At 33.7% G+C, this 13,649-nt stretch overlaps 1 protein-coding gene across 1 annotated transcript in view; it reads right to left on the bottom strand.

The window, feature by feature from the left end:
• The window catches only part of sicily (NADH dehydrogenase (ubiquinone) complex I, assembly factor 6 homolog sicily), a 77,711-nt gene that overhangs the window by 18,355 nt on the left and 45,707 nt on the right, over positions 1 to 13,649 (bottom strand). Inside the window, exons 4-5 of the mRNA XM_067113172.1 lie at positions 6,345 to 6,472; positions 44 to 151 (exon numbers count right to left, since the gene is read on the bottom strand). Coding sequence (XP_066969273.1) covers positions 44 to 151; positions 6,345 to 6,472 — 236 coding nt within the window. The remainder of the gene's footprint in view (positions 1 to 43; positions 152 to 6,344; positions 6,473 to 13,649) is intronic.

Genomic DNA, 13,649 nt, shown 5'->3' with positions numbered 1-13,649 from the left:
ACTGTAAAAATCTTTGCACTCAGTATATACATGTTTCACTTACATGTTCAATATGAGTTTTTGCAACACAGGCAATGTCAAAGACTGCACCCTTCATCCGTTCATCTCTAATGCCTCGAATGACATCCTCTTGAGAAACTTTATGTTGCATCTGAAAAACAACAATCAAACCTATGAATGATGAAGCATGGTATTCAAACCCAAACAAATAGGACACAAATTTGTATTACCACTAATAGCCACTAAACATTTAGAGTTCACATCAAAAATACCCAAGCGACACAACTTAAACAACCATGAAAGACCAACAGCCTTTGGTTCCTAGGCATTCAAAACCATATTGTGACTATTCAACTTTTTATTGATCTTTTTATTCATTTGTGCATACTGATTCCAAAATACTAGGATTCAGCTCACCCCAGGGAATGGTGTCTACTCTAATATTTCCAACAACCATCCTACTGCTTTCACATCAACCACTAGAGTATTTGAAACTTCACTATCAAACATTCAGTTTCTTAAAGACCTCACACGCAACTCTCTTCTCTCAGAAAACCTGTATGGCATTTGTAGGCAAAAAACTAACTGAAGTTCAATCACCTTCTCTACATGACTTTGAAGAATCTTTTATGGCTATGGTTGAATTCCTATCTCTAAACTCATTTCTAACTATTTTAATGTCTGCTCCCTTTTCATCTTTTATGGTATTACACGAGGGTCTGTCTGTTTTCTTACTGCTCTCTTCTTGTTTATTCTTGGTTATTAATGACTGTCTACCTTCTCTTCTTTACATACTTTAGTGAAGATTCATCCTTCATATTTCTTCTTTATTTATTTTTTACAAGCTCTCTTTTATTCTTCACATACAATCTCAAATTTCTCTTTGTTCATGTACCCATTCAGATCTTGTAGCAAACTGGGTTTCCATAACATGTTCACACCTCTAAAGCAACTACTCCAATTTTCCTTTTTCTTCTATCAAACTTTGCTACTTTTTTATCAATGTGCAATGGAATCATACACTTGGGTGATCACACAGTTACATTTACTAAATCTGCTTCTAAAAGAAATAATTGTAATGCATTTCTTATCTCTATCACATCTATTAAAAGTTCATCATCATCATCAACATCATCGCTTTCAACAGTAAGCGATGCAAGGTGACATAAAAGGTTCACATTAGCTTTGCTGTTTCTGTTTTAAATGTTTCTCTTAAATTAGAGATGCTTCTTATTCTGTGCCACCCTTCCTGAGCAATGACCCTGTCCTTCCCCCTTCTCTTGATCCTCTTTCTCCCCATTACAAGGTGGTTTCTCTTTTCTGTCTTTATTTTTACCCATTTCACTCTAAGATAAAGTGTTCACTCAGGCCACTTCTTTCTGCAATTACAATGTGGAAACCTACAAAGCTTTACAACTCTCTTCCTACCTGTTTTTCATGATTCTTATAACCTTCCATCCTTCAAGGACCAAGTCCACTGTATTATTAAGGGGCTTTGCAAAAAGTGCCTACAACAATGATGGCCAAAAGTACTGCAATCTTTCAGGTGTTGAGAAATATACATTGGCAGTAAGGTACACCCACTGAAAATAACCCTACAACACTTCTCCAGGATATTTCTTTCACCAAACAACAACCTGTTCTTATGACATATGCAAAAAAATATATTTTTCTTATTAGAACATCCCTTTTAATCTTATGGATAGAACAACTCTTTTAATCTTATGGATAACATTATATAAATGGCAACAAAAATTAACTTTAGACCACTACAACGAAGAGTAAAGAGCAAAACTAAAGTTTGAAATAAAAATCAAGCATGATTACAACCACTTATCTAATAATTGTTGTTGAGATTACACAAAAAAAATATATCTTCCATAAAGATTTTGAAATCATAGACGCATAAGAAAGGAAAAGTCTCTTCATAATATCTCTCATATAATGATCTTACATAAGGGCGGGAAAAGTCAACTGACTTGCACATATAACAGAGTAAACGGGAATGCACAGCACCTCGTCTCTAAGGTTATCAATCACTTAGCTGCATAAGGGTGATGTTTTGATAAGTGACAATGCTCAGCAGCTTAGTATCAACAGAGCAATTGTGTATAAACAGACATGACAGAAAAGACAAAGAGGAAATCTGAATACCTTGCACAGAAGTAGACAACCCTATTGCACAAGGCCTACTGTTCTCCAAGATCAGCAGATCACTGACATGGCTTTCCTGAACCCAGTAACTACAGTCTTTGCAATCAAGAAAGAAAATAAGCTTCCTAGTGATCTACAAACCACCTACTAACCATTCTCAACATAATACTGAGAGAGAGAGAGAGAGAGAGAGAGAGAGAGAGAGAGAGAGAGAGAGAGAGAGAGAGAGAGAGAGAGAGAGAGAGAGAGAGAGAGAGAGAGATTCTTTTATTTGTTTGAGTGGTCTATTTACCTTAGACCTAATGTAGATAATTTTCTTTATTTTACACTACATATATTTTTAGTTTGTATCTAATGTCTTTTTTAAAAAATATCCAAAATGAATTTACAAAAATAATGTTTGAAAATGTTTTATATAAAAAAGTGAACCTCTTTTTTTATCTCTCTTGTACACAACACACAATATGGTAGGTGTACAGTATAGGTATTTATGTGCCATACCCTACCGTGGTTTTATCACCATTAATATATTCTTATACAGAAACTTTATTAGTTGTTACCATACTGTATTATATTTCATTAGGTTTACTTATAATCGATAAATTTACCTTTTTATATTCACTGTTGCGTTTCCTTACCCTGAATTACACCAAGTATTGCATAATTCATAATGCACCATAGACTGGGCTCTTTAAGTATGTTATTTATAAGAACATTAATTAAAAAGTTATTACTACTAACTTTCTGTTTCATTATAATCACTGAATTCTCATTTTGCCTTATCACAGAAACAGAGTGTGTGTGTGTGTGTGTAAAACTTACCATGTGTTTACATCTTTAGTATGTATGGCATTTCTCAATGATGACATGGCCAAAGCAAATTCATTTTAATAATGCTACTAAAAAGTAATTAATCATCTTCTGTTTTATTGCAATGAGTGATTTTTCACTTCACCTCAAAATACCACAGAAGCTTTACTTGTGTGTATGTATTTACATCCACATGTGGCATTTCATGAATGATGCTCACTTTTTTTTTTCTTTGTCTGAATGGTCAAGGGGCTGAGTGACATGCTTTTGTGTCAGGTCTTCCATCCATGTAACCAGTAGCTGCTCCACTTCTTCCAAAGGCCCTGACCTCTTCTTTGTTATAATTGTTGAATGAATTGAAGTAGATGCCTTTACAGCGTCCATTGCCCATTTCTTCTCCTTAATGATGGTGGATACCATTTACTGTGATAGAAGATCGTCATGTGCGATGGCCATGATTGCCTTTCCCACTGCATGCTGGTTGATCATTTTCATTTTCTGCTCTAAAGTAATGGAATGCCTCTTCTTCATCACACCACCAGCAGGAGACTTACTTGGGCATTTGGAAGACATGCTGATCTCACACAAATTTCCATTTTAAAGTTTGAAACGGGCAAAAATCACTCACTAACACTGACACAATTTTACTCTGTAGATGGGGAGCGTGAGTGAGGGATCGGTCAGGGCAAGAGATTCGCACATCCCAGCCTCTCACGGCAATATATCATACTGTAAGCTGATGCCTGAGCCTATCGCGTGAAATTTTAAATATTTGTCGTATCAGTATCGCCATTGTAACTTCAAAAATATCATAACTGGTATTGTCATTGTAACTTCAAAACATCGCAACTCGAAACATTGTGACTCAATGATTGCCTGTACTTACGATTTCACAAAGCATACACATGACAAAGAACATGTGGTCACGGGACAAAGCATCAGTCAGGGAACCAAGCACTAAGGTGATGTTGGCATGGTGAGCAACAAACCATCAACAAGGATGCTGCATAGTACTGGGCATGCTGAGTCAATGTAGATTGTGACTCATCTTTTACTAGCCTGTTTCAAAATACTGAATCTATCATGCTCCCAAAGTTTGATGTTTTTGTCTACAAATCTTGGTAACTGATAAATATGTTTATTGACATTATTTTCTGGGCCTGTGCATTTATTATCTACATCCAAAAGTGTAAAGTTTGTACTCTGAGGCATTACTGTTTATGATTAAACCCTTACAGGCCAGTCTATACTGTATATAAATTAACAAAACCCCATGACCAGGCAGACTTTACGGTCAACCAGTTAAAAAAAACACATCAATGGAAAGAAGCAGATATGCAAATGCTCATTGTGTAAAATAAAATTCTCAAACATTTTCTGTACCTGGCAGAGAATGTTGAAAGTGAATATTTCCAACTCTGCTCAGGGCCTTGTTTTCAAGACACTCATAAAAATACCAGCTAATTTTAGTGAGATATACATGTTCTCATATTTTTTTTTTACTTTATTTTGCATAACTACAAATACAGCTCACATAAAAGATAAGAAGTAAAACCAGCAACAATCCCTGAGTATGAGATTACTAGGATGGGGAGATATAGCACTTTTTACTGAGTTATACATGTTCTTTCTAATATTTTTTGTACTTTATTTTGCAAAATTGCAATTACGGCAAACAATATCATGAAAGATAAGAATTAACACCAGCAACAATCCCTGAGTGTATTTATGGGTAAATATATACGATAGTAACTGGGATGGGGAGATGTAGTACCTTCCTCCATGAAATCTCATGGGAGACTTCCTTGTATCACTGAGCTGAATGCTGCCCTAAGAGTTGCTACATTGTCATTTATGGCTCATTCAAAAGATCTGAATATTTTCCAACAAAATGTTTGGATGTCATGGTGTGAAATAAGGATTATCATATGATGCACAATAATAGTCCTCTTATGCCATTATTGCGCTTCAACAGATGCCTACAGCTACAAAAGGGTTAATGGGTTTGTCTGGCAACAAATTTTTGTCATATACTTTAAGAGTGTATTTCAACCAATTCTAATTTCCTAGAATGTCTTTCATATGAATGGACATGACATTCATCCATTCAACTTTATATTCTGTCCTTTCACTAGCCTATTGTTATTTCTTAAATCTCAACAAAAGAGCAGTTTCCAACTAGCTAAGCATACACGATCATGGTTGCCCACAAATGGCTAAGCACACTGTGTCATGGGTGTTTATGGCAGAGCAAAACTGTTCACTCTTTAGAAGTATAAAGAACTTTATGGAAATACTCTTTTTTGAGATTATTTCACAATCTCAAGACTGAGAATGTTGAGTAGTTCATGTACCAGTTCAATTTCTAAAAGATAAAAAATCTAAATTTCCATTAACCCCTTATACACTTAAACAAGATTAATATCAATATCTCACCCTTTTTAAACCATATCTTTGATTTCAAACCATGTAAGTTTTAAAGTAACTTTAATATTTGATTCCCTTCTGCATTAGCATTATCAACTCCCTAATTTCTGCATGCATTTCATTCTCCCTATCTGCCCTTTCTACATGTTTTTCATTCTTCCTATCTACCTAGCCTCCTGTGTTTATTTAGGGTGAAATACTTCATTCCCAATCATCCTTAATGAAATCTAATGATCCTCTAACAAAATCTATTTCAAATGTAGAAAATGTTATAATTCATTTCAAACCAATATAATGGTAAAATTATGTAAAGAAGAAACTTGTCTGATAATCTAAGTTTCTGATTTTCTATTTTTCCAATAAGAGATTTAAGTTAGGTGAAACTTTTTACACTGCCCTTTGACTATGGATAAGCAAGAGCTGTTAACCTGTGAGTTAATTCCTATAGCGACTAATTCTTGTTTCTCTGGCAGACCAAAACATGTGAAAAATGTAAAAGGTGTTCAACAAGTACATTGGCCTAATAGGACTTTAAAGGGGAAGCCTTCAGAGATCTAGGTAGCCTAACATTGGTGGTAATAAAATAAACTGGTCCCAATTATGATTTCGGATCCAGCACAAATAAATATATTTTTAAAGCCTCTCTTTTCACAAGCATTTCAGACATCAGGGTCTTCAGTAATACTGAACCAGAATGAAAGGATATAGATATAAATAACATATTAAACAGAGGCTCCTTGCTCAACACATTCCAAATGAGCTGATAACTTACTACTATAAGCTTTATACAGTGTAATATTTTACCAAATCTGAGAGGAAAAGGGGAACTATAACTTCCAGCACAGTCATGTGAAACTACAGTAAAAACTGGTGGCTACATACTACATAAAATGCAATGACTCTAGAAATTGAAACTTCGGAGGAGGTAATGCTGATGAATAGATATTCCTTACCATAACATCTCGAGGTAGTAACACAATCCTCTTGCTACCAAGATGAGGGACACCTCGAATTAATCTAACAATACCTTCAGCTTTTCCTAGATGACTACCAACATGGTCTGCATGGATATTTTTAATACCTGCAAGGGGTGAAATGAAATGTAAATTTACACTGGAGGCAAAATTAAATAAAAAGATAGTTCTATACAATCTTTTCTTTATCTAAACTGCCACTGTTCTTCCCTTATCAATATTTCTTCCATTTAACTTATTCTCTCAGCCATAAACCTAACATGCATCTTTCCTAATACTACACTTAGTAATGTGCTCTATAATCCTCACAATAACCTCTGTCACTCTCACTTTTATATCATGGAACAATTACAACTCTCAACCATTCCTTCACTCAGACAAACCTTACAAACCCAGGTCAGAAACTCAATCATGCTAACACCACCACCATACCGGGCCATCTTACTTAAAATCCCAACAATTCCAGGTGTATTTTCAGCCTTCAATACTGTCACTGACCTCTTTACATAAGCAGCAGTCACTTCTATAAGCATTATCAACCTAACAATAAGACCTACTCTTGTGTCATTCAGCTCTGATTTCCTTCTACTCTCCACATTCCAAAAAATCAAACACATCTATGGTATCATACCTGGATTGAATTTACTTCAGACAGCATCTCTCCATCCATCTAACTATTTATTTAACTATATATATTATATATACATATATTGATATATTATTATAATGTGTTATAATATATAAAACCATTCTACAAATATGATATGTGTCTGTGAAAATTTTGATGTTTTGCTTGCAGGTTTGTCATTTGTTGTGAGATATGATATGATCTTAAAATGTCTTTTTCTTACAGATAAATTGTGTATCATGTGATTCTGAAATACGTTTTGATATGTTTTTTTTTATTTCTTTAGTCTTTTTCTTACAGATAAATTCTGTATCGTGATTCTGAAATACGTTTTGATATGTTTTTTTTTTTATTTCTTTAATATATTGTGCAGTATATTAAAATGATTACTGAGTGTTATGAAATCGAATTCGTAAGATGCCGATTAGAGAGAAAGGTTAGATTCTTATCACTTAACTGTTTCCTGTGTACCCATCTGTTTTTGACCAAAGGGAAGTCATATTCAAAGAGGCCTCTTTGCTTATCTTGAGATGACAGTTATCGGCCAAATGCTTATTACAAATTTGTTCTGTGTGCCTATTCTGAAGTTATTAACTTTGCCTATGCCTATTATATTTTCATAATCTGTGTAGAAAAGAATGACGAAGTGAGAGAGGTGAAGTTGACACGATGACAGCCGAGCCAGTTTGGTCGTAAAATACTTTTTCCTATTTGCTCTGGTGCTTAACCTACGACAGGAAATGTCAATTTTGAGATGAGCTTGAAGCTCCAGTCCTGCATGTATACCTGTATGTATAATGAATTTATACTTTATGTATCATGTATACTGAGAGGTGGAAGGAGAAATCCATTATTCAAAGACTGGAGGGACTAGTTGGTAACCCTTTAGGACCCACCATATATATTCAAAGGGAAATCAGAGGAGTCAGGAGTTGCCTTGGGGATTTCAAAGATAGCAGCGGTCTCTCTCTCTCTCTCTTCTCTCGCTCTCTCTGATACAGTACTGTGTCTAAAGGGTATATATATAAAATTAGTTATCCTCCTTCCTCAAAAGCATAAGTTTTGTCGAATTCACCCGACGAAGTGTATACATTTTGTAACAATGATCTAAGGTGTTTATATTGTGCAAGCATTGTGAAAAGGTGTTTTACTATTTTCTGTTGAAGAAGGTAAGATTCTTACTTGATATATTTTGTACTGTTGTTGTGATAGAGAATTACTGTTTTGATAAGAGGTGGATAATATCTCTTTTAGTGAGTTCTAATGTGTCTTGCTGCTAACTATATTTTACTAAGTGCATATCATTGTGACTTGCCAGTGTTGTCTTTGAGGAAGTTTTAGAAAGACATGAGTTTAGTTTTTTTTTTTAAAGTGATGGTAATCTTTTGAAAGACTGATAAAATCTTTAAACATATTTTTGTCTTAGTGAAATTGCTGTTGGTACATTTCTATTTTTGCATATTTCATTCTTATATGTCTGTGTTATCATATTGCTCTAATTTTATCATTACACAGTGTGTAATGATAAAATTAGTATTTTGTTAGTGCATACTTATTATTGAGATTTCAGAGAATACTTATATGAATTGCAGTCAGTAATATTTTGGTGAATACTTGTGTTGAGTTTAGTTAATCAGGTGTATATCTAAAAACTTGAGTGAGAGTTAATGGTTTGAATTTTACTTAACCAAATTCCTTTCCTGGTAAATTAAAGTTTTGTGAATTAATCTTGATTAAGAAATACTTAAATCTCACACTGTTGTCAAGTAACAGTAAATCTTTTTGAGATGGTGAACTCTGCTATAACTTTTGAACTTAGAAATAAATTGTCTGTTTAAAGTTTTAAAAGCACAGTGTTTCATTTTGACCACCAGTGATTAGAGAAATTGATGAATGTGTACAAGGTAAGTGATATATCTGTCTAGTTCTCCTTTATCAAAGTGAAACAGAACCAGGGAAACCTTTATAGTGTTTGATAAAGTGATACCCATTTTCCACTAGTCTGTTTATAGCTTATTAGTTGTTACCTCACCCATAACTTGATAAAGCTAGATTGATTTTTCCAAGTGATAAGCAAGTTTTATGGGACCACTGTACCTTTAATGCATTCAAGTCTTAATATTTTTTGTTATGAGGTTTCAAGTGCCTGGCTGAAGTGAGGTAACTTTTGGTTTTATTATTTGTGTAATAACCAGGTACTTGATCACTTTGTGATAATATATATATATATATATATATATATATATATATATATATATATATATATATATATATATATATATATATATATATGTATATAATATATGCATACAGTCGACCCCTGCCTATTCATGGTTCAGGATTCGCAGCTTCACCTATTTGGGGATTTTTCTGTCAAGAAATATTCACTAATAACTGTACTTTCATATTATATTCATGACTAAATACATTTTTATGATAAAAAAATTATTTATTAATTTTCAAACATTAATATTAATGTACACAGCAAACTACCAATAAAATGTATTCTTTTTCAATGCATATTAAATACTACGGTACTGTATACAGTACTCAACTTCCCAGTGTTTCCCACGAACTGTGCAAAGAAAACAAGACTGCTTTAATACCGTATGAGAGAAAATGGATACTGTAGACTTGAAAATAGGGGTAACTTGAATTGTTTTCACACTTAGCTATAAGCAATATATTTTTAAAGGTAATGTTGTACGATGACTTAGAAATCATATTAAAGTGTTTTAGATAATATTTTACGATATATTTTGTGTAGGATGATAGTTTAGGGTATACATTTGGTGTCTGAACTATTAAAATAAGCAATTGTAAACATTTTTAGAGGGGGGTCTGGTTCCTGAACTATGGTATTTAAGTAGCCAGTTATAAGAATTTTTGAGGGGATGTCAACTACTCATGGATTTTAGCTATTCAAGGGTGTTTGTGGTCCCTATTCACCACGAATACTGGGGCTTACTATATAACTATAACTATAACTATATATACAGTATAAACACACACTGTATATATACTTATATATTGTCATGAAGTGTTCAAGTACCTGGTTATTACACAATTATTAAACCCAAAAATTTACCTCACTTCAGCCAGATACCTGAAACCTCATAACAATAATACTGCGACTGAAGACTCTAAAGGTAACAGTGATCCCTTAAAACTTGTTTATCACTTGAAAAATCAATCTAAGTTTATCAAGTTATGAGTGAGGTAATAACTGTTAGGCAATAAATATACTAGAGGGGAAAAGGCATCACCCCATCAAACAACTATAATTGTTTCCCTCGTCTTCATTCACTTCCATATAACAAAACATGTCTATTACTTACTTACCTTGTGCATTCATAAATAACCCTATTCACTGGTGGTCAAAAATGAAATGCTGTGCTTGTAAAACTTTAAATACAAAAATTTATTTCTAACTTCAAAAGTTGTCATTAGGGTTCACAATCTGAAAAAATTTACTACTACTTGAAAACAACATAAGATTTAATTAATTCTTATGCAAGATTAATTAACAAAACTTTAATTTATTAAGAAATTACGTTAACTTAGCAAAATTCAAACTATTAAGATTTACTCCAAATTTGAAAAAGAAATCTTATCAAATGAAAATCAAAACAAGTATGCAATGTTAAAATATCAACACACATAAAGTGTTAACTAAAACGTTAAATCACCAACACCAAAATTTGGGTAACACTATGAAATTGTGAACAAAAGAACACACAAAAGAAATGTAAAAACACAAACATATAAAAATGCACAAAAAGTTTATTGACAATAACTTCACTAAGGCAAAATCTGTTTAAAAGATTATATCTACCTTTTACAAGACTATATCTACCTTCTTAAAAGATTATATCCACCTTTTTACCATGGTAAAGAAATAAGTAAATACCACTTTACTTTATACAAGTTTCTGCACACCATTACACCACTCCTTTTTCCTTTACTAAAGTAGTATACACTTTCACCTAAGGCCTGTTACACTGTACCCTTTCTTATATCAGACTCTACCTAGGGAGCATTAAATATTATTAACAGTTTCCAAAACTTATATGTTTGGGAGAGTGATCACAATCTTACACTCTTCTACATGCTTCTACATGAAGAGGGGGGATGAGAGAGAGAGAGAGAGAGAGAGAGAGAGAGAGAGAGAGAGAGAGAGAGAGAGAGAGAGAGAGAGACCACCCTGTCTTTACCAGGTCACTATCTGAACTGACTTTATTCTATCAAAATCTTCTATGAGGTTAAACCTGGGTTGCCAGTTAGGCATTTGTAGAAAGTGGTCACCCTGGAAGAAACAGGAATAAACTGACTTTCTTCCCTGGGAAAGAGAGAAATAAACACAATTTCTTCCCCTGAAGAGGGAAAAAGATAAGGAATTATTCTCTGGCTCAGAGAACTATATAGGCCTGTCTTCTATCTGAATGATTGACAATTTCCTGTTTGAACACTTGTATAAACATCTAGACTGCTGGATCGGGCAGTTTATCTGAACCTGTCATCCCACATCTCTTCAGCTAATAGAGTATTTCCTGTCTTAACACTTGTGTAAACAATAAACTTTTAAACTGGCCATGGTTATCAAACTTGTCATCTCATCTCCCTTTAACTAATAACATAAGTGGCTTTTAGAGTCTCACATACAGCATTTCCTGTGGTCACCCACCTGAATAAACATTCAGTTGTGTACACAATGCCTACAGGAAGACGTATCTTAGCTTATCACACAACCAGCCGACCCTTTTAAGACCTGACACTTAGCATCTCCCATAAACACTATTTTCAAAGTTATTACAGTCAATACATGACAAACACAAGAGAAAATATATAAGCATTGTACAAAAAAATACATACTACAAAATCACCTCATCATATTTCACAACACATGAGAAATACAAAGAAAATATATCAAAATAATAGAGAAAACATATTACTTTTATAAAATAGGCACATCATCAGACATATTATAATATTATATATATACATATATATATATATATATATATATATATATATATATATATATATATATATATATATATATATATATATGTGTGTGTGTGTGTGTGTGTGTACTGTATATATATACATGCAGTTCCCTACCTTTAGAGCGGCGTCATTTTGAGCGATGTCGTTTTGAGCGATGTCATATTACATTAAACGGTTTTGAACGATACAATAAGAGCGAATGGTATTTTAGCGAATACTTTGATGATGTTTTTACGTTACTAGAAACAAACGGTTATTCAGCTTAATGGCTGTTAAGTCGTTTTACATTATTAGGAACAAATGGTTTGTTTATTTTTTATTTATTTTCTTATTCTGGAAATTCAACACAGTTTATTATTCAGTTCAACCCATCATGGAGATTCTAGTTTCTAGTCATGGTAAAAACAAAATTGCTTATAATGGATTTATTTATCGGAAGGATAAAGCTACACATGTTTGTTGGAGCGATTTCTTGGCGGTGTGAAGTGAAAGGCTGCAAAGGGCGGTTGAGCACCACGTTGGAGTATGAAAGAGACAGAAATTGCAGAGAGAGGAGAACACTCGCATACACCCCAACCTGTTAAAGTCAGTGAGGAAATAGTTAAAGGAAAAATCTGCAAAGCTGCTAAAGCGTCACATGATCCACCAAGACGCATACTCCAGGACGCTATTGCTGGTCTACCAGATGAAGTTGCGGCAAAGATTGGTTCTGGAGAGAAATTGAAGCGTACCATATCTAGGAAGAGGAAAGCTAAAGGGGATTACCCACCACCTCCTCAATTTGGTTATTAGATACTTGTTAATAAAAAAGACGAATGAAAAATTCTATTATTTATTATTTTCAACTTTGTATCATGCTCAATTTGTGATATATTTAACAGTGCGAGTTCGATCAATCTGACATCGCTCAATTGGTATCGCTCAATACGACTTATTTGATACTTCTCCCAAAATGACATCGCTCTAAACGACATCGCTCAAAATGACTTCGCTCAAACGACTGGGCACGATATACATACATATACATAAATATACATATACATGCATATAATCGAGAAAGTGTTGACTTCTAGCAAGATGGATCATTAGAAACAAATGGGACATTTAAAAGGAGGTGATACATATTCAGCTTTATTTACAACCATTTTCAGAAAATAAACATACCTTCACTAACTCCACTTTGTTTTCCAAAGAGATTGTTACTAAGGACCTCGATCTGTATATGGTAAGTCTTGATGTTGTCTCGCTTTTCACTAATGTACCGTTGCAGGCAACGATACAAATTATCTTAGATAAGATTTTCATAGAACCAGGTTTTATCTATCAAGGGTTTGATAGATACGATTTTGAAAAACTTTTAAATTTGGCTGTGCTGGACACAGACTTTTTATTCAATGGAAAGCATTATAAGCAGGTCGACGGGTGTTGCTATGGGATCTCCGTTGGGTCCAGTTCTGGCAAATGTTTTTATGTGTCATTTGGAGGAAATGCTTTTAGCCACTGTTCACCCTCATTTCGCCCTTTATATTACAAACGGTATGTTGATGATACTTTTCTACTTTTTTAAAAGTAAAGGGGCTGCTGAACAATTTTTAGAATTCGCTAACAATCTCCATCCTAGTATTACATTTACCATAGAACATGAAAAC

The sequence above is a fragment of the Macrobrachium rosenbergii genome, chromosome 12 (assembly GCF_040412425.1).
Source record: "Macrobrachium rosenbergii isolate ZJJX-2024 chromosome 12, ASM4041242v1, whole genome shotgun sequence".
Lineage (NCBI taxonomy): Eukaryota > Metazoa > Arthropoda > Malacostraca > Decapoda > Palaemonidae > Macrobrachium > Macrobrachium rosenbergii.
This window is presented reverse-complemented; position numbering and strand designations above follow the sequence as displayed.